The sequence below is a fragment of the Diospyros lotus genome, chromosome 4 (assembly GCF_014633365.1).
Source record: "Diospyros lotus cultivar Yz01 chromosome 4, ASM1463336v1, whole genome shotgun sequence".
Taxonomy (NCBI): Eukaryota; Viridiplantae; Streptophyta; class Magnoliopsida; order Ericales; family Ebenaceae; genus Diospyros; species Diospyros lotus.
The window spans coordinates 39775979-39799405 of NC_068341.1; the positions used below are offsets into that span (position 1 = coordinate 39775979).

Below are 23427 nucleotides of genomic sequence, written 5' to 3' on the forward strand. Positions count from 1 at the left end.
ATATGAGTATGTCGTCAAAAAAGGCAAGAATGAATTTTCTAAGGTGAGGACTAAAGATGTGATTCATTAGGATTTGGAAAGTGGCGGGTATATTGGTTAGACCAAATGGCATAACAAAGAATTCATATAGGCCTTAATGGGTTCTGAATGCGATTTTAGGGATGTCTTTGGGGCTCATCCTAATCTGGTGGTACCCAGACCTTATCAAGCTTCGAAAATATGGTGGCCCCAGACAATTCATCAAGGAGGTCCTCTATGATAGGAATGGGAAATTTGTTTTTGATTGTATGAGAGTTTAGTTGGCTATAATCAACATAGAATCTCCATGATCCATCCTTCTTTTTTACGAGAAGGACAAGGGAGGCAAATGGGCTCTGGCTCGGTAGTATTATTGATTTGGACAACATCTCTTTGTATCTTTCGATCTCTGCTTTTTAGAAAGGGGAATATTGGTAGGACCTGACATTAATAGGTTTGATATTGGGTTGTAAATGGATGGTGTGTTCTAGGAATCGATTTGGAGGTAAGGTAGAGGGCTCAACAAACAAACCCTCAAATTCAACTAGTAATGAGTGTACAAGTCATAAGATTGTACCTCGCTTGAAGGGGTCACTGTAGCAACCAATTTCAACCAATAATTATTAGTTGCCATCATTCCCTCAGTATCCCCTTGTTTCTCCTCCAACTCGATTGCATACAAGGAGTGCAATTGAGCTATGGCAGCCTTTCCATGCTTGAACAATTTTTTTAAATTTTTGCCAGATACCACTTTACATTCTCCCTCCTCCAAGTAACCGGTTACCGTCAATCTCTTACCTTCCCTTTCAAAAGTCACTTCCAATGTATTAAAATCAAATATCAACGGACTCGTTGTTCTCATCCAATCAACGCCTAACACAATATGGCAGCCTCCCAAATATAGAATTCTTAAATTAGTGGCAAACTCATGCCCTTGCATCCTCCATGTGAAGTTTTTGCACCTGTACTTACTGATCATTTTGCTACCATTTGCAACTGTAACTAATAGAGGAAGGGTGGCTTGCAAGGGGCATTGCAACTCTTTGGTTGTGTCCTCGTCCAGCAAGTTGTGTGCGCTTCCGCTATCAATAAGGATCACCACCCTCTTCTTTCCCACCGTCCCCCTAATCTTTGATTATTTTCTCTGATGGGCAACCTTCTAGGGTGTGTATGGATATATGTCCACCTTTTCTTGCTCCCCAGTTTCTTCTACGTCTTCCTCTTGCCCTTCCATCTGCATTAGCTAATTTCTACATTGATGTTCGGGTACAAACTTCTCCCCGCATCTAAAGCACAGCCCCATTTGTCGCTTCTACTCTATTGTGAGGAGCTTTAAGGGGGCTTGATTGAGGGGTGCATAGGTCCCTTTTGTGACTAGTAAGTTGTTGCCCTTGAAATTTCCCCCTACACTGCCCTGCCAATTACTTCCCCCATATCCCTTTGTTTTTATCTTCTGCTTCTTAACAAATGTGTCCAATGACAATTCATGCAAGTGGGCCTTTTCAGCCGCTTGTCTTACAGAAGTAGGTTGCAGCATCTTGACCATCGGTCTTAGTTCATCACTCAGCCCACTGATGAAGCTAGACATGAAATAATGTTCATCTACAGTCGGGTGAGCTTGTCTTATTATAGACCTAAGAGCCTCAAACCTTACCTAATATTCTTCCATTGTTCCTTCTTGCTTCAGTTTGTTAAACTCTTCCACCACGTCAGTTAGGTTTCGCTCCCTGAAACGAGTGCATAATTCCTCTACGAATTCGAGCCACCTCCATTCCGTTCTCTACTCACTCCACCTTTGAAACCATGAATCTACCACATCATTTAGATAGACAGCTGCCATGTTAACCTTGCTTCCTTTAGCTATTCGATAGTGGTAAAAGAAACGTTCACAACGTCTGATCCACCATCGGGGTTTATCTCCTTCAAACACCAGAATTTCTAGCCTCAGCATAGGTGGATTATTCTAGTTTGCCAGGGATCCCCGACAAGAGCCTTCAGCAGTATACTCTGTTCATTTGTCCACTTCTAGCCGACCTCTTGGTCCGGCGAAGATGGGTGTAGTTGTGGCTCACGATGGAAAGTCCACCAGCATGCTTGCGTTAGGCTACCAGGAAAACATGGCGAGGGCATCACTCAGCTGCTAGCATAACTCTGAGAATTCTTCTCGAAGGTTCCTCTCCATCATAGACATATTTGCTCGGATGTGCCTGACTTCTTCCCAAGTGTCAGATTCTTGCCTCGACCATGTCTAGACTCTCATCTACTTGCTTATGGTTTTGCCAGAGGCCCAATTCCTTGGCAACCAACCTCGTCTCCAACTGTTTCATCCTTGCGCCTTCCGCCATCCTTCTCTCCATTACTCACCGCACCTACTCCTTTGTTGGTCAGAATCACCTAACCCAGGTCTCCATTCCTAAACCCCCTGTTGTACCCTCTTTCATGACTGAGTCCTACCCAACTTGATCGATCTATAATTCCGATCAGTGTGATGTCCACTTCATTCGACCAGACTGTGTGGTTTACCGAAATGTTGCCTCAAGTCGTTGATTGCCTTGCTTTAATACCAATTGTCAACTTCTCAAAGCTGACGAGGGTATTTTAGGATTCTGATGCAAGAATCCTAAAGGAATTTGGAGAAGAAAGAAAGGAGGAGAGAGAGAGACAGAGAGTATAACAAAATTTGGAGAGAAAATTAGATTCTTTTCATTTCATGATTTTTGGCTGAGCCACAGTACATGTATTTATAATCTGTTAGCTATTGTATCTTCTAGAATGTACACCAAGAGAAGCTAGCTAATAACTGCCTAGGTACAACCCTAGCAACTTACAAAAATTTTGGACTATCCTACCCTTAGGACCGTGACAAGGGTCACTTTGGGATTATCGAGTGGATGCCATAGTAGCTATTGTTTTTAGGGTTTGGTAAATATAATTGGCTGAAATAATAGTCCACCTCTGGTGGTTACTTAGACCCTAAATTGACTCCCCTCTGTGTATCAAAGAAGGCATACATGATAAACTGGCTTGCTATGATCATGGACATTAAGGTAATTGCCCAAGAAAAAAAGTAAAAGTGTTCCTCTTTTATTTTCTTCATAGTCCCACAAGCCTCACTTCATCATATTATGTTTTCTTTTTGCCTTTGTGCGTGTGTGCGTGTTTCCATTTTGAGTTAAAAAAAATGAAAACTTTAACATGTTATTTCTAGCAATTTGTTTAGTTCCAGTTTTGGTTTTGATTTTTATTTTCGTCTTCTTCTTTCTTTTCCCTCTTCCTCTTTTTCCAATGAGAATCACTAACAATGACAGTGAATATCACCAGTAATTGGAAGAGAAAGATCTGTGGAGAGGGAAGGGGCAGGAAAAAAATAAAAACGAAATGTAAATTGTGGACAAATTTTTTGTGTCTCCACCGTTTTCCAAGAGTTCTCAATATTTTTAAAAAGGAAACAAGGTAAGGGTTATTGAGCATACAGCAAAAATTTATAGGTTCCAAGAGTTAAGACAGCATTACCGAACAAGTAAATGGTACCAATGAATCTATCATCTAACGGTATCAGTTAATCATAATAAAATTAGAAGTTAAAACCCATGATCTATCATCTAACAGTATCAATTCCTTCTAATCCATGATCTAATACAGATAAATACCAGAAAAAGAAGAGGAATAGACTTTTTTTTAACAGTTCTCACAAGAAAAATGTTTATCTCTATCCCCCAAACATGATCTTAAACATATTGCTGAGTTACCCCCATCAGTATGATGGAATTTTATCTAAATAACCCAAGTATACGCAAAAATATCTAGCATTTACCAAAAGAACACACATATACAAGCACCAAGTCACCCCACAAGAAATTAAAATGGGAGGAGATATTACACCCAAAAGTTTACTAGCAATCTTGAAACTACCTGTTTTTGCTTTAGCTAAAGATGGCTGCACCACTACATGCATGGTGATGACACTTTTTGGAAGCTCTCCGAAAGGTATTCTGCATTGTCCAACGGTTTTGCTGTTCTCCAAAATTTTGCCAGCATTTATCAATTTGACATCATTTGCTGCCTTTGGTGCAATCTTTTTATCTGAGGTAAACCAGTACAATGATTGCATCAAATATTTGAGAAGCACTATCAAACTAACTAAAAGGACTAGTTAAGATGAAGACATTGGAGAGAAGAAAGATGAAAAATGGCAGAGGTTATCAATGTAAGCGAACTAACTGCATCAAATTGTCATTAAAAGAACCATATCAAGGCCAAATTTGAGCTGAAAGCAACTTGATAGTGAGAACTAGTATCAAGTATTTTGTTAATGCAATCATGGAAATAAAATTACCAACATCTTTCTCAAGACATGATTTCAGATAATAAAGAACACACAGAACATGTATTTTAGCTTCCTAGTATATGTAGAATAAAAACCGATCGTTGATGTCATAAGAGTTAGGGTTGATGCTTGAAAGGAGTGCACTGTACCCCTGACAGAGAAAACTTAGCCATCCCAACCATATTGAAAGTCATTAGCAACTTTTCATCGGGGTGACCATGGATTAACTAACAGGATTACAGTTGAACACATCATTAAATATGGCACGCCACTATGATTATCTGATGTAGCATGCCTTATCAAATGTTCATTGGAATCTCTGTAATGGACTACAAAGATCTCTTTCTCCCTCTCTCTCCCCATGGCACAGGGAATCTTTAGAGTTCAGACATTTGGTTGGATGTGTCACATTTTGGTCCAGAAAAGTGCTGCATGCACCAACAGTTCAGGCCCACAGAGGTGCCCACCTGATCAAGCAACAAATTCATGCAAACTTCACATTGCATGCTGAACTTGGTTTCCATAAGATGGCTACAAGTCAATTAACAAATCAAGATAAGTGACCTATAAAAGAAGGGGAAGAATAAAAAGGAAACATCTGGAATTCTACATGTTATGCATTTTCGATATGTAGTGCTTTGCTTAGAGTCACTAAGCATGCATTTTTCTAGTAAAAAGTAAGTGTCTAAATTTTTGCATTCTTGAGTTTGGTTCTACCCATAAGCAAGTGTTAAGTGTGTGAACATTCCTTTTATGGTCATGGGGCCCATCTAACATTAGAGGAATAAGATAGCGTTTAAAGGAACTAAGAGTTGAATCCATGTCTAAAGCAATCCATCTTCGGTTTCTTTTTTCTGGATTTTTTTTTTTTTTTTTTTTTTTGGGGGGGGGGGGGGGGCGCTCTCTTTTCTTGTGTCCTTATCTCATATAATTATCCTCATGCTATTGCCTAATGCCTTAACACTACCATCCATTAATGCCAAAACCTTAGCAATGAAGCACAAAATATCTTGGACAATTTGCCCATTTAGGTACATGTATTATATATGTTGAGGTGGAATGGAAAATCAGTTCCATGTAAATTATTTATATCTTCATAATTTTTCTATCAGGGGAGAACCTTGTAACAGAAGGCTAGGGCACAAAAGATAGCTAGGGCACAATCAAGAGATAAGAAAGAAACACTCGTAATTCACTACAAAATGAAATGATCAAAATGAAAATGAAAGATACACCAGGGAGAAGGCACTCATGAGTTTATATACTCAAGCCTACAAGCAACCGCTTAACTAAACGTCAAACTAATACATAACCAACAAATGATAGTAAACATTACAGCAAACAACAATTAATTTAATAACAATAACATGATTACAAACAACTTCAAGTAACATGTTCTTCCACATTCCCCCTCAAACTAGACTCCCTCTTGGACAGCTGTTTATCTAAAAATCCTTGACAAGCTGTCTGAACTGGTGACAACTTAAGATTGAGCTTGTCACACAAAAACTGAAACCTGCTCCTTGATAAGCCCTTAGTAATGATATCAGCCAGCTGATGAGAAGTAGGAACATAGCGCATCTCAATTTAACCATTCTCCACTTTTTCTCGCACAAAATGCACATTAATCTCAATGTGCTTAGTGCGAGAATGAAAAACCGGATTTCTAGCAATACTCTTAGCAACTAGATTGTCACTCCATACAATTGGTGTATGAACACATGAATACCCCAACTCTAAAAATAAGGATTTCAGCCACAGAATTTCAGTTACACCCAGAGTAATAGCTCTATATTCAGCTTCCCCAACAAACCTTGCAACCACTAGCTATTTCTGAGAACCCCAAACTATCAAATTATTTCCAAGAAACACACATATGCCACTAGTTGATCACTTGGTAACAATACAACCAACATGATCAACATCGGTGTACACAATTAAGGGCAAATCTGTAGGTGAAGGAGAAAACAACAAACCCAAACCAAGAGTACCCTTGTGATAGTCTCTTACAACCCAACCAATGTTGTTGCTTAGGGGAAGATAGAAACTGGCTTAGCTTATTGACTACAAAGGTAATATCCGATCTAGTATAGGTCAAATATTGCAAGGATCCAATAACGGTTCAGTATAATGATGGATTAGAGAAAAGATCACCCTCATTAGTTAAAGAAACAATTGTATTCATAGGGGTTGCACAAGGCTTACACTCTTGCATAGCTGCCTTCCTCAATAGATCCAAAGTGTACTTAGATTGAGTGAGATAAATGCCACTATGATCCCTGTGTGCTTCAAACCCTAAGAAATAATTTACAAATCCTAGAGCTTTTAGAGCAAAATGAGTATTCAAATCCTGAATACAAGCTCTAAGGGTTGTGGTATTAGATCCCGTAACTAGGATATCATCTACATACACCAAAAGGAACAACACAAACTTAGAAGTTCGTTTGATAAGCAAAGAAGCATCAGACACAACCCATGTAAACCCCCAAGACTGTAGAGCAGTCCTCAATTTGGCGTACCAAGCTCGAGGAGCTTGCTTAAGGCCATAGAGAGACTTTGTCAGCTTACATACATGTGAAGGATACCGAGAATCCACAAACCCCTTTGGCTGAGACATAAAAACCTCCTCAGTGAGACCACCATTCAGAAAAGCATTATTTACATCCACTGTTGTATATCCCAACCAAATGTAACAGCCAATGAGAATAGAACTCGAATAGTAAGAGCCTAAACAACAGGGTTAAATGTCTATGCATAATCAATTCCTGGAGTTTGAAGAAACTCATTGGCTACTAACCAACCCTTGTGCTTAAGCACTGTCCCATCAGAGTTATACTTGATTCTAAAAACCCATTAACAGCCAATAAGATTCATATCCTTAGAGAAGGGAACCAAATCCCAGGTATGATTGCGTTGCAAGGCTGCAAACTCTTCCTCCATAGCCTTAATCCATCGTGAGTCTTAAAAAGGCCTCATGAACAGACCTAGACTCTAGGGAACTCACTAGGGCATGGGGAGAAGTAATTAGGAGTTGCTTAGCCTTGGACCTAGTAAGCATAGGATGGGAAGAAGGGGCTGGAGCAGCTGTGTGTTTAGGGACACGAGCTGCAAGTTTGGAAGAAGACTGCACAGGCTATGTGACAGAAACATCGGACAAAGAATTAGTAGGTGAAGAAGAAGAAGCAGTGAAAACAATATTTGATAAGGAGGAATTTGGGGATTGTGCTACTTGAGAGGAAGTACAGGAAGGAAGAGACTGGAAGTATTGAGTAGAAAAACCACCAGAAATTGACTAAGAAGTAGAAGAAGAAGAAGATGAGAACAAATTAGGAAAAGGAAAATTATCAGGATTAAATCTCGCATGCCTTGAAACATAAACCCTTCCCGAAGAATGTAAACACTTGTAACCAACTTGAGCATGACTATACCCAAGAAAAACACATTTGGTTGAGTGAAAATCAAACTTGTACTTGATATAAGGTCTTAGGTAGGGAAAACAAGCACATCCAAAAAGTTGTAGCATTAGGTAATTAGGTTGTTTGTGATATATCAATTCAAATGGTGTGCTAAATTTGAGAGGTGAAAAAGGAAGCAAATTAATGGTGTGAACTACTGTTGTTTGAAAGGCTTCAACCCAAAATTTGAGTGGCATGTGAGCATGGGCTAATAGAGTAAGTCTCATCTCTGTTATATGTCTATGTTTCCTCTCAGTTACACCATTTTGTTGATGGGTATAGGGACAAGTGAAATGTGGTTGTATGCCATGGCTATGAAGATAAGGCAAGAATGCATTGAATTCCCCCACCCCCCACCCATAGTCAGTTTGTAAAGCCTTAATTTTGGTCTGATATTGAAGTTCAGTAAGTTTATGAAAGGTAACAAAGGTAGACAAGGCATCAAACTTCAACTTCAAAGGGTATAGCCATGTATATCTTGTGTATGCATCAACAAAAATGATGTAATATATGTACCCTTCAATAGACAAATTAGGAGAATGACCCATAGGTCTGAATAAATCAACTCAAGTGGTTTATGTGCTGTAATTTTACAACCAGCAAATGGTAGATGAAGTTTCCCAATTTTACAAGAATCACAAAAAGGAAGAATTGAACGAGAACAAGGAATCTGAATTTTATTTAGGATCAATTGTAGTAGATTGAATGACGAATGCCCTAACTTTGCATGCCATTGTTGGCACACATTATTATTTTGGGCAACATGAACACTAGGAGACAGTCCATGACAAAATGGATGATGTCTTTTACAGTTGTCTAAAGAGAAATCATTACAATTGTAAAAAGACGTATTGCTAACAAGTTGTTTAGGCTTGATAGGTTGGGCTGGAGTGCTGTGAGCAGCATGATCAAATGCTGAATTTAGCTGGTAAAGCCCAACCTTAAGATGTCCTCGGAATAGCACCTGCTCGGAATTCTTATCCTTAAATCAAACAGGAATGAGAATTAAATTCAATAACAAGATTATGGTCTCTTGTAAGTTGTGAGACTAATCAAATTTTTCTTCATGTTAGGGACATGTAGGACATTTGGCAATGAAATAATAGATGTAGGTTTAGTTTGAGTATGTAACCGTCCAAGACCAACATTAGAGATGAAAGCTACTTACCATTACCAGCGGAAACCTTATCACCACCGCTGTAAGGAGCATGCAAGGACAAGTTGCTGAGATTAGAAGTAATATGATTTGTTTCTCTAAAGTCAACAAACCAAGAGGGATCTGACAAAAAAGACTGGGATAAGTTTTCAAGTGGCTAAGAAAAATGACTATAATGAGCCCCTTGAGCCGAACCTATGTCACTTATGTAGGCCTCATTAGAATCACTGAGGGAGGCTAAAAATGCTCTTGAATCTGATTGAGGAACAACTAGAGTGTTTCCAAATTTTTGACTAGGTGTAGGTGTTCTCTGAAAATTCCTATCAAAACAGTGATAACACCTATCAACAAAGTGCCCTGGCTTGCCACACAATTGGCAGTAGATCCTCCTACCAGACTGTCTGCCATGACCTCTTCCCCCTTTGTTTATATAACCACCTCCTCTTTGTGCAAAGCCACCTCTATTGTTCATAGAACCACTAGCACCTCTTGGCATATATGCAATCATGTTAACATGCTTAGAAGATGGCATTAGCAACTCAAAATTGACCGATGACTGTGGCAAATTCTTAGAGACTAACCTCTGTTTATGCATCAGCAACAAATATTGCACTTTTTCTAGATTAGTATCGTCCATCTAGTAAGTAATGAGACTAACAACTGTCTCATACTAATGATCTAATCCATTAAGGATTGCGCAAATCCTTGTCATTTAAAGGCTCACCTATAGCAGAAGAGCATGGCCTATGGTCTTAATTTTAAGAATAAAATCAATGATAGACAAAGAATCCTTCTTAACCGACCTTAACTGCTGCTTTAATTGAAATGACTTTGCAATAATTCGACGTGAATATAAACTCTCAAGAGAAGACTATATTGTCACGAAATGATCCAATTACCAGCACCTATTTCCGTTCCATTATTTAAATTCTGCAGTTATCTTATTTCTGTAGTAGTTTGTAGCCTAAGCACTGAAGCGTTGCCATTTTGTTATTTATGTATTAGCCAAATTAGAGTGAGAACCGGCCAGGTGCAAGGGAGGCAAAGGGAATATAGTTTGTTAGAATTGTACTAGGTGTGGGCCCACCTCTGATAGGAGAATATCTCCTCCAAACAGCCCATATATATCTGCTCCCCTCCACAATGAAGGGGCATGAATGAGAATATCGAATTCTGTTTCCCTTCCTACTTTCTATTCTCTCTCTCTAATTTCCTTTCCCACCACTCTCTATTCTATCCTCTAAAATCGCTCCTCAATTCCTACAGGAATAGGAGTAATTCCTATCACAAGAGTGAGGTCGTGACACATACCTCAGTAAATGATTCACAATGAATCACCTGTGCTAAAACCTCCTTGTTGATCGTAGAAAAGAGCCAGCTAGTAGCAAGTGGTCCGACCTCATCCAATTCAGGTATTCTAGATTCACCACCGGAGATCCAGCTTCACCAACAACAAGATCTATCACATACTTCACTGGAGGCGGTGCCTTGTTGAGAAATTGAAGGAGGTTGAAGGCTCTGATTGTAGCTAAGATTTGAGCCTTCCAAAAGATGTAGTTGCTCGAATCCAACTTAATTGGTACAAAACTAAAAGCCTTTGCCACCACAGCAAAATCAGACTACAAGACAAATGATAAAGATGAAGAAGAACGAGGTGGAAGGGAAGAATAGGCACTAAGATTGAGATTAGATGCCATGGACATATATTAGTGGCTTTAATACCATGTAACAGAAGGCTAGGGCACAATTAAGAGAGAAGAAAGAAACTCTCGTAATTCACTAGAAAATGAAAGATATATCAGGGAGAAGGCACATCTAAGTTTATATACTCAATGAGCCTACAAGCAATCGCTTAACTAAACATCACACTAATACATAACCAACAAACGATAATAAACATACAACAAACAACAATTAATTTAATAACAACAACATGATTACAAACAACTTGAAGTTGTAACATGTTCTTCCATAAACCTCCTTGTTTATCTTCTCCAAATGCCACCCTATCAAGGTGGCACATTAATCTCCAATCTCCTCATCTGGGGATTAAGCCTCCTTTATGCATTTCCAAGTGTCTAATCAAGGGTAAAGTGTGAATGAATCTTCATGATCTCCCTTTAGGGATTAAGTTCTCCATTATATTTCTCCTATTACCAACCTCATGAAGGGGCACATCACATCTCCATGATTTTTCCCTTCATGGATCAAGACTCTTGATAGTAACACATCGTCAGTTCGTGTCATGACCTAATTGCACATTGGTAATCTACTGAAGAGGTCTTGGGTATGTTACTTGTGGTCCCATGAGCCCATAAGTCACCTTTAGCTAGTACTTTTGGATAACGACCTACAGTGCCCACATGGTATCATTACAAGGTTGGTTTTGATACTACTTATAACACCACAGGTCCTTATCCAAAAGTTTTAGCTAAATGTGATTTATGGGATCATGAGACCAAGTAATATACCCAAAACCTCCCCATTAGACTACCAATGTGTAATTGGGTCATAACAAACTTCCTTCCTTCAATACATAGAGTCCTCACCAGGCCAAAAATTGCATACTGATCAATCTGACCCAAGTCAAATTCTGAACACCTTCCTAGCTCGCACATGGTACAAATCCCTAGTTAACTCTAATACCACTTGTAACACCATGAGTCATCTTCCAAAAGTGCTAGCTAAAGGTGGTACAAATCCTTGGTTGACTCTAATACCACTTATAATACCAATGAGCCATCTTCCAAAAGTGCTAGCTAAGGGTGACTTATGAGTTCATAAGATCAAATAATATATCCAAAACCTCCCCAATAGACTATAGATGTGGGATTGGGTCATGATAGCTTGACTAATGGAACTCTCCGCCTAAGTAATTTGCTCACCATTTCTATGAGCAAGAAAAGTCTACAATAATGTTTGTTGCCTCTTACTAATTTCTCTAGAAAGTTACACCAATATCCAACTTCAACACCCTAGCCTGAGGTAGGTTCCTCCATGTCTCGAAGGAGGTTGGTTTCAATCAACCCCATGAAGAGAAAAGAGAGAGAGAGAGAGAGAGATCGGAAGCAATGATATGGAGGAAAAAGATGATTTAAATTCTCTATTCACTATTAGGTTTATATACAACTCAAAACAAACTAACTCACTCTATACAACTAAGAGAAATAGCACTATGTACAACATTATTAAGCTATATCTTTCTAACACTTCCCCCTCAAGGAAGCACATATATATCGTATGTGCCTAGCTTGGTCAAGTAGTCAAGCTGTGGACCCTGTAATGCCTTTGTAAGAAGGGAAGCTAGCCGATCATTAAAGTCAACAAATGAGGTACTAATTTCTCCAAAAACCAACTTTTGTCTCACAAAATAACAATCTATCTCCATGTGTTTAGTTTGTTCATGAAAAATAGGATTATAGGCATAGGGTTGCTTGATTATCGCAAATAAGTTACATGGGGCCTAAATCTCTAAATCTCAACTTTTTAAGAAGTTATTAAAGCCAAATCAACTCATAGGTGGCTAAAGCCATGGCATGATACTCTACTTCAACACTAGATCTAACCACAACATTCTACTTCTTACTCTTCCAAGACACCAAATTATGTCTAACCAAGACGCAATAGCCTAAGGTAAAGCATCTATCTATGGGACAACCAACCCAATCAACATCACTATATTTAGTCTTTATGTACCTCAAGATACACGCTAAGGCGTGCCAATGGTTGTCACAAGGGTTGTCCAAAAATTGACACAACATTAATAACAAAAGAGATGTCTAACCATGTAATAGTAAGGTAATTAAGCTTCCTAACCAATCTCTTATATCACCAAGGATCTGCCTATGGTTCCCTATCCAGGTACAAGCTTCACATTAAGATCCATAAGAGTATCTATACATCAAGAATCAACCATACTAGTCTCCTCGAAGCTATCCAAGACATGCCTTCATTGAGAAATGCACACACCATGTATAGCTTGAGCTACCTCAATGCCAAGGAAATGCTTCAACTTGCCCAAATCCTTGGTATGAAAATGAAGGTGCATATGAACCTTCAACTATCCAATACCAACCTCATCATTACTGGTAATAACAATATCATCCACATACACTACCAAGTATATAACTCCACTAATAGAATGCTAATGGAAAACCAAATTATGAACTTTGCTTCTAGTCATACCAAGGACCATATGGCATAACTAAAGTGGCCAAACCAACACAGAGGAGATTGCTATGTCTTCTTCAAGCAACTATCTAGAGTCCCCCTAAACAACAAAACCTAGGAGGTTGCTCGATATGCACCACATCCTAAAGGTCGCCATGAAGAAAAGCATTCTTTATGTCTACTTGGTAAAGAGGCCACTACTGAATAGCAATCATAGCAAGAAAGACAAGAATAGAAACAATCTTAGCCACTAGAGAAAAGGTATCACCATAATCCAACCCAAAAATCTAAGTATAGAAATCAATTAGGCCTTTAGACAATTAATGAGATTGGGACTGGAGGATGAAAAAATGGGACAGGAAAAACAACATCATGATGGGAAAAAGAATCAAATAGAGAAGAGAAAAAGGGAGTAAACTCAAAGAAGGTCACATCAAAAGAGAGAGAGTATCTACCAAGATCAAGAGACTAGCACTTACATCCCTTCTAAAGACAAGAGTACCACATAAACCCACATTTAACATAGCAAGGAGACAATTTATTACGACCAAGTGAGAGAAGATGGACAAAACAAGTAGATTCAAAGACATGAGGGGGAATAGGATAAGCAGGATCACAAAGAAAAAGTAAAGTGCATGGAATGGATCCATCTAAAATAGAGGATGGCATCCAGTTGATCAAATAACAAGACATGAGAATAGCTACTTCCCAAAAAGAAATAGGAACATGCATATGAAGTATAAGAGTTCGCAATCTCAATGAGATGATGATTTTTACTTCTACCACCCATTTTGTCACTAAGTATAAGGACAAGAAGATTAATGAACATACCTCGAGATCAGAAAAAAGCTTTAAAAGCTATAAAACAATAGTCCTTGGCATTATCACTCCAAAGAATACGAATAGAACCACCAAATTGAGTAGTAATCTCATTACAAAAAAGTAGTGGACAAATAAAGCAACTCAATATGATCTTTCGTTAAGTAGATCCAAGTACAACAAGAATGATCATCAATGAATATAACAAAATAAGTGAAACCCTGTCTAGACCTGACTCCACTAGGACCCCAAATATCAAAGTGTACAAGATCAAAAGGAGCATTTACTCATTTACTAAGACAACTAGAATAAGAAGAATGGGTATGCTTGCCTAACTAACAAGACTCGCACTCTAGAACAATCAATGAAGGCAAGGAAGGAAACCATTTGTTGAAGAGCGGATAGGTGAGGATAACCAAGCTAGGAATGAATCTGAAGAGGAGATGCCACTGTAATAGCACAAGCAGTTGTCATAGATGGTGAAGGCAAGATGGTAAAGTCCCTCAAACTCATGTCCAATGCCAATCATCCGTCCAGTACCCTGGTCCTGCATAAGAACGGAATCAAAATAAAAAATCGCACAACAATGAAGGGACCGAGTGAGGCAACTAATAGCAATGAGATTATATGGACAACTAGGAATATGTAATACAGAATTAAGAGAAAAAGATGGAAGTGGATCAGCCTTACCTATACCTAGGGGAAAGATTTTACAACCATCAACCATAGTAATAGGAGGAAGGGAAGCAAATGAATTAACGTGAGAAAGTAGAGATTTATTACTAAAAATGTGTTTTGAAAAGGCAGAATCAAGAATTCAAGGACTAAGAGAGGCATGTGAAAGACATACAAGAATTACCAATGGATGACACGATGGTGGAAAAAGAAGCCTAGACAATAGAAACTACAAGAAAGGATGCCTACCTAGCTGTCTGCACTTGACGATACTTTGCCAATTCCTCAACAAAGAGAGTATTAAGTAGGGGTTGGTCTATCAGTATGAGTAGAAGTATCAGGCGTCACTGATTGCTTTTTCGTACTCTCAAGGGCTACAACATTGGCCTTAGGAGGCTGACCATGGAGGACATTGCAATCTCCTTATCATGACCAAGGTGACAATAGTAATTATAGAAAGGTCATTTACCACTCTGGCAACATCCCACACCTCTACCACAACCACCACCAAAACTATGACTCAAATGAAGAGCCATGAGTCTAATGATGCAGTCACTGTTCCTATTTGAAGACTAGGCTTGTCCAAAACCCGGCCCAAGGTTGACTCGACCTAAATTGGGCAGAGTCCAGAACAGCCCAAACAGTAGCGAAATAGTCCATAGGGCCGAAACTTCATAAGTTTTTAAGATTTTAGTACTTAATATGCTTTAGGATGTTAATTTTATTTCATGTTTGTTAGGGTTTTACTTCTATTAGGATTCTAGTTAGATTTTATTTACAAGAATTAGATGGATTAACCAAACATTATATATATATATATATCTATATATGTGTGTGTGCACGTGCGCGCGCTTAGAAACTAAGGTTTGTAATCAACTTTTTATCAATTCAATTACAACAGCCTATTCGGGTTTCTTTCCAACAAAACAAATTTAATTTTGTGCCTCTTTGAAAGCCAAGCTTCAGCCATTGAAGTTTGTTTTCAAGGGTTTCTTTCGTGTGTTTATTTACACACTCACTATCTGTTGCGTCAAGTGATATCAGAGCGGTTAATGAACCAATCAGATGACCAATCTTGACGGTAACAGTAGTAACTAGCCTCATGATGGTGAACAGGGATTGCCTGCAGTTTGGAGAGCAATCAAAGAACAATGGGAAATAACTTGTAATATGTAACAGCAATTGGAGCAGATCAGCAACCAATTGGGTACTTTATTATGAGGTGATGATAACAGGAACCAGAATAATGGAATGAATCATGGCGAAAGAGTTAACCCAAGAAGATCAGCCATTAATCATGTCCCTATTAATCCTAGAAGACCAATGATGGAGGATAGCGATGATGAAAATGATCTTGGTCATGTAATAGCTAACCCTGGTGGTAGTGGGGTTAGGAAGAATGCGCAATAGCACAACCATTGGGAAAACAATAAGTATAAACTAAAAGTTGATATTCCTACCTTTAATGGAGATCTTGATATTGAAGGGTTCTTGGATTGGATCATTGAGGTTGACCGTTTTTTCGAATACATGAAGATCCCAGAAGAAAGACAAGTCAAGCTAGTGGCCTATCGATTGAAGGGAGGGGCATACATTTGGTGGGAACGATTGAGAGAGACTCCATTGAGGGAAGGCCGACATCAAGTTCAGACATAGAGACGAATGAAGCAGCTATTAAGAGGTAGATTTTTACTCCCTGACTATGAACAATACATGTTTGAAGCTTATCAAAGATGTGCACAGGGAATGAGGAATGTGAATGAGTATACCTCTGAGTTTCTGAGATTGGCGGAGAGAAACCAATTGTCAAAAAGTCACAATCAACAAGCAGCTCATTATTTGAATGGGTTGAAACCTGCTATTTGTGATAAAATTGAGGTTCAGATGGTTATGAGAGTGGTAAAAGCAAGGAACTTAGCCTTAGAGGTTGAGTTAATGTTGAGTGAGAAAGCCCGCAATGACAATTGCCTCCGGTACAGTGGGAATGACAATAAACAAACATCTTAGAATAGAAGCAAGTCGGTTCAAGGAACACAACCCTCCAATCCACCTCATACAGTCAACCCTAATAAGCCTACAACGGGGGGAATCATTCGAGGTACTACTTCTAATCTTCCAAAAGCCCCTAATCCTTATGCAAAGCCTATTCTTTTAAAGTGTTTCAAGTGCAATGAGGTTGGGTATCAATCTAGTGATTGCCCAAGAAGGAAAACAATTAACATTGTAGAATGGAAGGAGGAAGATGTGGCTGACAAGGAAGTCTATGGGGAGGATGACAAAGAAGAGTATGACCATGAAGCGTATACACGTGTAGTGAGAAAGCTAATGCTATCCGAAAAGAATGAAGATCGGCATAAGCTTTTTTGCACGAGGTGTATAGTGAAAGGAAAGATCTTAGAGCTGATTATTGATAATGGAAGCCAAGAGAACATTATAGGAAGAGATGTGGTGGAAAAGTTGCAGCTAACCCCTGAAAAACATCCAAACCCTTACACGATCGGATGGATCAAAAAAGTAAGTGACATACGTGTGGATGAACGCTGCAGTGTGTCTTTCTCTATTAGTAAGTACTCTGATGAAGCTTATTATGATATTGTTGATATGGATGCTAGCCATATTTTATTTGGGAGGCCTTGGTAATTTGATGCAGATGCTAAGCACTTAGGTAGGAAAAACACATATCAACTTAAGAAAGAGGGTGTACATTATACCTTGTTACCTATGGTGGAAAAGAACAAACCAAAGCTTCTAAAGTGGAGGGGAGGAATTTTCTTACCATCACACATAAACACTCTGAGTTTGTGAGGGAGTGTAAGGATACCCGAGAGGTTCACTTGTTGGTCGTAAATGGGGAATGCAAGAGTGAGCCACTTAAGATGAATCAAATTCCAATGGAGGTGCAGGGATTGTTGGAGGAATTTCACGATGTAGTTCCTAAGGAGTTGATTAATGAGCTACCTCCTACGAGGAATATTCAACAACACATTGATTTGGTTCCTGATGCTAATTTACCTAACCTGCTGCACTACAGGATGAGTCATAGGGATAATGAGATTTTGCGGGAGCAAGTAAAGGAATTGTTGAGAAAATGGCACATTCAAGCTAGTATGAGTCCATGTGAAGTGTCAGCATTATTGACACCAAAGAAATATGGGAGTTGGAGGATGTGTGTTGCAGCTACCGACTTAGTCAAGCAAGTTCAAGCGGTTCGGGAAGATGTCAAGCAAAAGTTGCACAAAGCAAATGAGAAGTACAAGGCGGCAACTGACAAGCACAAGATGTTAGAGATCCGGGTTGGATTAGGAGTGTTGGTGTTTGAATAAAAGAAGGATAAAGCAGTCGATCAAGATGCCTAATAAATCGGAAGCTGATAAAGAAGAAGATAAGTCTGATTTGAAGATTAAGTCTTTTATATCCTTGTTTATCTATAACTTATTCAAACTTTATCTATATCTCATAGGATTAGGAGTTAAAGGCCGTAAACTTCACCTGTATATATAGGACTTTATTCAATACAAGCAGCAAGTTTGATTGATTCCACCCTACTTCCATACCTAAGGTTGTTACGCTTAGGTTTTATTTGTTTTTGTTCATGGTATCAAAGCTCGGTTTCTATTAGCCGAGAATCAAGATATTATGGCTTCTTCTAATCCTAAGGATGCAGTTCATGCAATTGCAGAATCCTCCCTTACTCCAAACCCACAACTTGCAGCAGTTCCAACTGCAACAACAATTTCAATTATTCCTCTATCAATCGATAGTTACAGCTTGCAAATCACACAACACAAATTGAATGGAAGAAACTTCCGAGAATGGTTTCAATCTGTTAAGCAGGCGATTAAAGGCAAAGGCAAGTTTGGCTATCTATCAGGGGACATTTCTTCTCCACCAAAAGATACGATTGAATATCAAAGATGGGAGGCAGAAAACTCGATCATCATGGCATGGCTTATAAACTCGATGGAGCCAAAGATTGGTGGCACTTATCTATTCTACCAGACTGCCAAAGAAATATGGGATGTTGTCCAAGAGATTTATTCTGATCTTGAAAACACAGCCTAGTGTTTTGAGATCAGATCAGCCATAAGGACCACTAAACAAGGTACTCTTGGGGTTACCGAATATTATAATGCATTAATGGAGTTATGGCAGGAGATGGATCTCTTCTGTGATCCAAGTTAGCCATGTTCTATAAACAACCTAAAATACAGCAAGATGTTGGAAAAGGAGATGGTTTTTGACTTCCTCCAAGGCCTTAATGCTGACCTAGATGGAGTTCGGGGCCGGTTACTAGGTACTAAACCACTTCCATCTCTTCGGGAAGTGTTTGCTGAAGTTAGAAGGGAGGAAAACAGGAAGCGAGTGATGCTCCAGGCAGCAGTTGAACCAGGGGCAAGTTCAGCACTGATTTCAACCAAACGTGAAGATCCTCCTAAGGAAAAACAGTGGAGTGAATACCGTAATAGGCCCTACCACACTAAAGATACATGCTGGAAATTGCATGGGAAGCCAGCAAACTGGAAGCCAAGGAGTAAAAGGGAGAAGGAAAAACCAGCTTATGTCTCAGCAATAGCCCTAACATGAATAAAGGTATAAATCTAAACCTAACTACTGAATAGGTGGATTTTTTGCAGAATCTTCTAAACAACTCCCAGATTGCAAAAGAGTTAGATACATCAGCCAACAACTCTACAACATCAGTGGCCCAAAAAGGTAATCTAACATACTCTTTGCAGTCTAAGAACCACATTCAATCAACTCCAGCTCAATGACAAGGAGTTGAAAGTTCTAATGGCAGATGGTACTATGGCTTCAGTTAGGGGGAAAGGGGATGTATATGTGTCTGGTTTGCAACTTAAATCTATCCTATATGTGCCAAATTTAAAGTGTAATTTGCTGGCTGTTAGCAAATTAACCAAGGACATGAATTGCAGCATGATATTTTCCTCCTCTCATTGTGTTTTTCAGGACCAGTCTTCGGGGAAGGTGATTGGCAGTGGTGAGGAAAAGGATGGGCTCTATTGAATTTTAGAGAACAAGGCTTCTACTACCAATCAGTTACTACATAAGTCTTCTTTTGCTACTGTTAGTTCTAATTCTGAAATTTTGTTGTGACACAAACGCCTTGGCCATCCAAACTTTTCATATCTAAGACGTTTGTATCCAAGTTTATTTATCAATAAAGAAAAGCTAGTTCTTCAATGTGAACATTGTATTCTTGTCAAACAAACACATAGCACCTATCTACCTCATCCACATACACCATCCATACCCTTTTATTTGATCCACAGTGACATATTGGGACTAGCAAGAGTTTCAAGCTTGTCTTGTACTCGATAGTTTGTTACTTTCATTGATGACCACACTAGGGTTTGTTGGGTATACCTTATGAAAGAAAAATTTGAGGTGCATGTTGTGTTTCAAAGCTTTCATAAGCTGATTCTTAATGTATTTCAGTCTTCTATTAGTATTCTTAGAACTGACAATGGCCGGGAGTACTTTTCTCATTCATTTACCCAATACCTTACCACACATGGAATTTTTCATCAAAATACATGCCCCCTATACCCCTCAACAAAATGGGGTGGCTGAGAGGAAAAATCGACATCTACTTGAGATTGTCCGTTCCTTGATGTTCACTAGTTTCATTCCTAATAGGTATTGGGGAAAAGCCATTCTAACGGCCTCCTATTTGATAAACCAGATGTCATCTAAGGTACTCAATTTTCATACCCCTCTAAACAATTTGCTAAGCATCTTTCCTCATGCTCAAATCCTAAGCTCCCTTCCTCCAAAAATATTTGGTTGCATTTTATATGTTCATCACATCAATCCTAATCATCATAAACTTGAACCAAAAGCTATTAAATGTATCTTCCTTGGTTACTCACCAACCCAAAAGGGGTACAAAATGCTATTGCCCTCTATCACAAAGGTTCTTTGTCTCTTGTGATGTAAAATTTGTTGAGCATGAACCCTATTACTCAAGTGTATCCGTTCAAAGGGAAACAGTAGTGGAGGGAGGCCATTGGAATCCCACTGTCTCTATGCCTACATCTCTTCCTTCCTCTCTCTCACCCTCCTCAGGTGCTAATCTAACCCTTGGCGTAGCTAATTTACCTCCATCAGTTACAACTAAACAATCAGATAGTCTAGAACCTACCTCCTCTTCTGATTATTCTTTCAACCAGCCTATCACTCAGCCAACTAATCCGAAAGAAGAAGCTCTCCCAAATAAACCTATAAAGGTCTATTCTAGAAGACCAAAAGGTCCTGCTCCTCAACTCAGCTAATTATTGGAACCGAAGGATGGTCCAACAAGAGAGGAGAGCACCAAAGCTGACAGTGACCTGCTGGATGTTCCTATTGCTATTCGAAAGAGGGTAAGATCTTGTGTTAAGTATCATATCTCTAACTACTTAACATACTCTAGATTGTCGCCCCAATTCAGGGCATTCACCACAACAATTGATGAAGTGGCAGTCCCACAGAATATTCAAGAAGCTATGAAAGACTCTAGATGGAAGGATGTTGTTATGGAAGAAATGAAAGCCCTCATTGGCAATCATATATGGGATATTGTTGAAATTCTAAAGAATAAAAAGATTGCTGGCTGTAAGTGGGTTTTTCTGTCAAATATAGGTCAGATAGAAGCATAGACAGGTATAAAGCAAGGTTGGTGATACAAGGATTCTCTCAAATATGGAATAGATTATGAGGAGACATTTGCTCATGTGGCAAAACTAAATTCTATAAGAGTACTGTTATCTCTTGATGTTAACCTTGATTGGGAATTATTTCAATTAGATATAAAGAATGCTTTCCTAAATGGAGAGTTAAAGGAAGAAATCTATATGAAGATTCCACCCGAATTTGAGTAAGGAGAGAACGTGGGCAAGGTTTGCAAACTGTACCGATCGCTCTATGGATTAAAACAATCACCAAGAGCATGGTTTAAGAAGTTTAATTCTACTCTTATCAAATTTGGGTACAAACAAGGGGAGGCAGATCATACTTTCTTTACTAACCATGGAGCAGATGGAAAGAGGGCCATTTTGATTGTGTATGTAGATGATATTATTATCACTAGAGATGATATTCAAGAGATTACTGCACTTAAACACAGATTAAGGGAGGAATTTGAGGTTAAAGATTTGGGAACAATGAAGTACTTTCTCGGGATGGAAGTTGCAAGGAGCAAACAATGCATTTTAATCTTTCAAAGGAAGTATACTCTTGATCTCCTAAGAGATACTGGAATGTTAGGGAGTAAGCCCACTTATACACCTCTTGAAAGAAATTGGAAGTGTGCAATAACTGATAAGGATCCTCTTGTTGATAAAGGAAAGTATCAAAGGCTAGTTGGGAGGTTAATCCACCTCTCACTCACTTGCACGAATATTGCATATGCCGTGAGCATTGTGAGTCAATTTATGCACTCACCTACTCAACAACATATAAATGCAGTCTACCATATCTTAAGATACCTAAAGGGGGCACCAGGAAAAGGATTACTATTTCAAAAGAATGATAACAGATGAGCTGAAGGATTTGTTGATGCTGATTGAGCAAGATCCATAATGGACAATGGATTGACATCTAGGTTTTACACTAAACTTTGGGGCAACTTAGTCACATAGTGAAGCAAGAAACAGTCAGTTATGGCAAGGAGTAGTGCTAAAGCAAAGTTTAGGGCAATTGCCAAGGGATTTGTGAAAGGTTGATGGAAGACCTACGAATGCCTCTAACACTACCAACCAAACTTTATAGTGACAGTAAGTCAGCTATAAGTATTGTGAACAATCCTATCCAGCATAATAGGATGAAGCATGTTCGGATTGATAGGAATTTTATTCAAAGAAAGATTAAGCAACGAGGCATAAAACTAACCTATCTACCTACAGCAAGTCAAGAAGCTGATATATTTACAAAGGTCATGTCAAGACCTGGATTTGAGTCACTAATTGACAAACTTGGAATGAGAGATACCTATTTACCATCTTGAGCGGGGTGTTAGAGATCCGGGTTGGATTAAGAGTGTTGGTGTAACACCCGAGATTTTTAAACTCAAATATAATGTAATACCCCAAATTTTTATATTCAGATACTTGAGGAAATAGGACATTTCAAGGGATAGTAGAAGTTTTGAGGCAAAAGTTCAGTTTTTGAACCAGAGGCAAAATCGTAATTATTGAGATTCGGGTAAAAGTGTAATTTACCTAAAATCTTGGAGTATTAGTGTAATTTATCATTTCTCCATGGGCTAAAATGCAATTAAAAATTGATCCGAAGACCAAGTTGCAAGGGGTCTAGGTGCAAGTACCCAAAAAGTTCGAGCCAATGTGTAGTTCTTGGAACTTCGCGATTGGATCATTAGGATAACGAACTGGACCAGCTAACTGTTAAAAGTCATGATGAGACACAAATTAAAGCATGAGATGGCAGGGCAAAGGTGTAAATAGCAAAAAAGGTGCGTATGTGAGTTTACATTTTAATTTAGCTTTGGATTTCAAACAACATTAAATCCACCTTTGAATCACTTTAGAATCCAAGACTTAGCCTCCAAGTTTGCTTAGTCTCCAAGTTTGGGACATGTGGCAAGCACTCATGATGACTTCAGAGATAGGATAAAAGCTCATGATAACCCCGCAAGGTGGCAACCGTGATTGGCTATAGAAGTTTGCTTAGCCTCCAAGTCTCCAAAATCTCAGTAAGTACAAGAGAACCATCAAGCATATTTAAACATGACATGATATGAACTTGAAACATGAACATATAACATAAGGGGACACGATAGGTTCTACCAA

At 38.8% G+C, this 23427-nt stretch overlaps 1 protein-coding gene across 1 annotated transcript in view; it reads right to left on the minus strand.

Moving 5' to 3' along the window:
* The window catches only part of LOC127799370 (membrane-anchored ubiquitin-fold protein 4), a 50555-nt gene that overhangs the window by 17782 nt on the left and 9346 nt on the right, over positions 1-23427 (minus strand). Inside the window, exon 3 of the mRNA XM_052333353.1 lies at positions 3931-4101. Coding sequence (XP_052189313.1) covers positions 3931-4101 — 171 coding nt within the window. The remainder of the gene's footprint in view (positions 1-3930; positions 4102-23427) is intronic.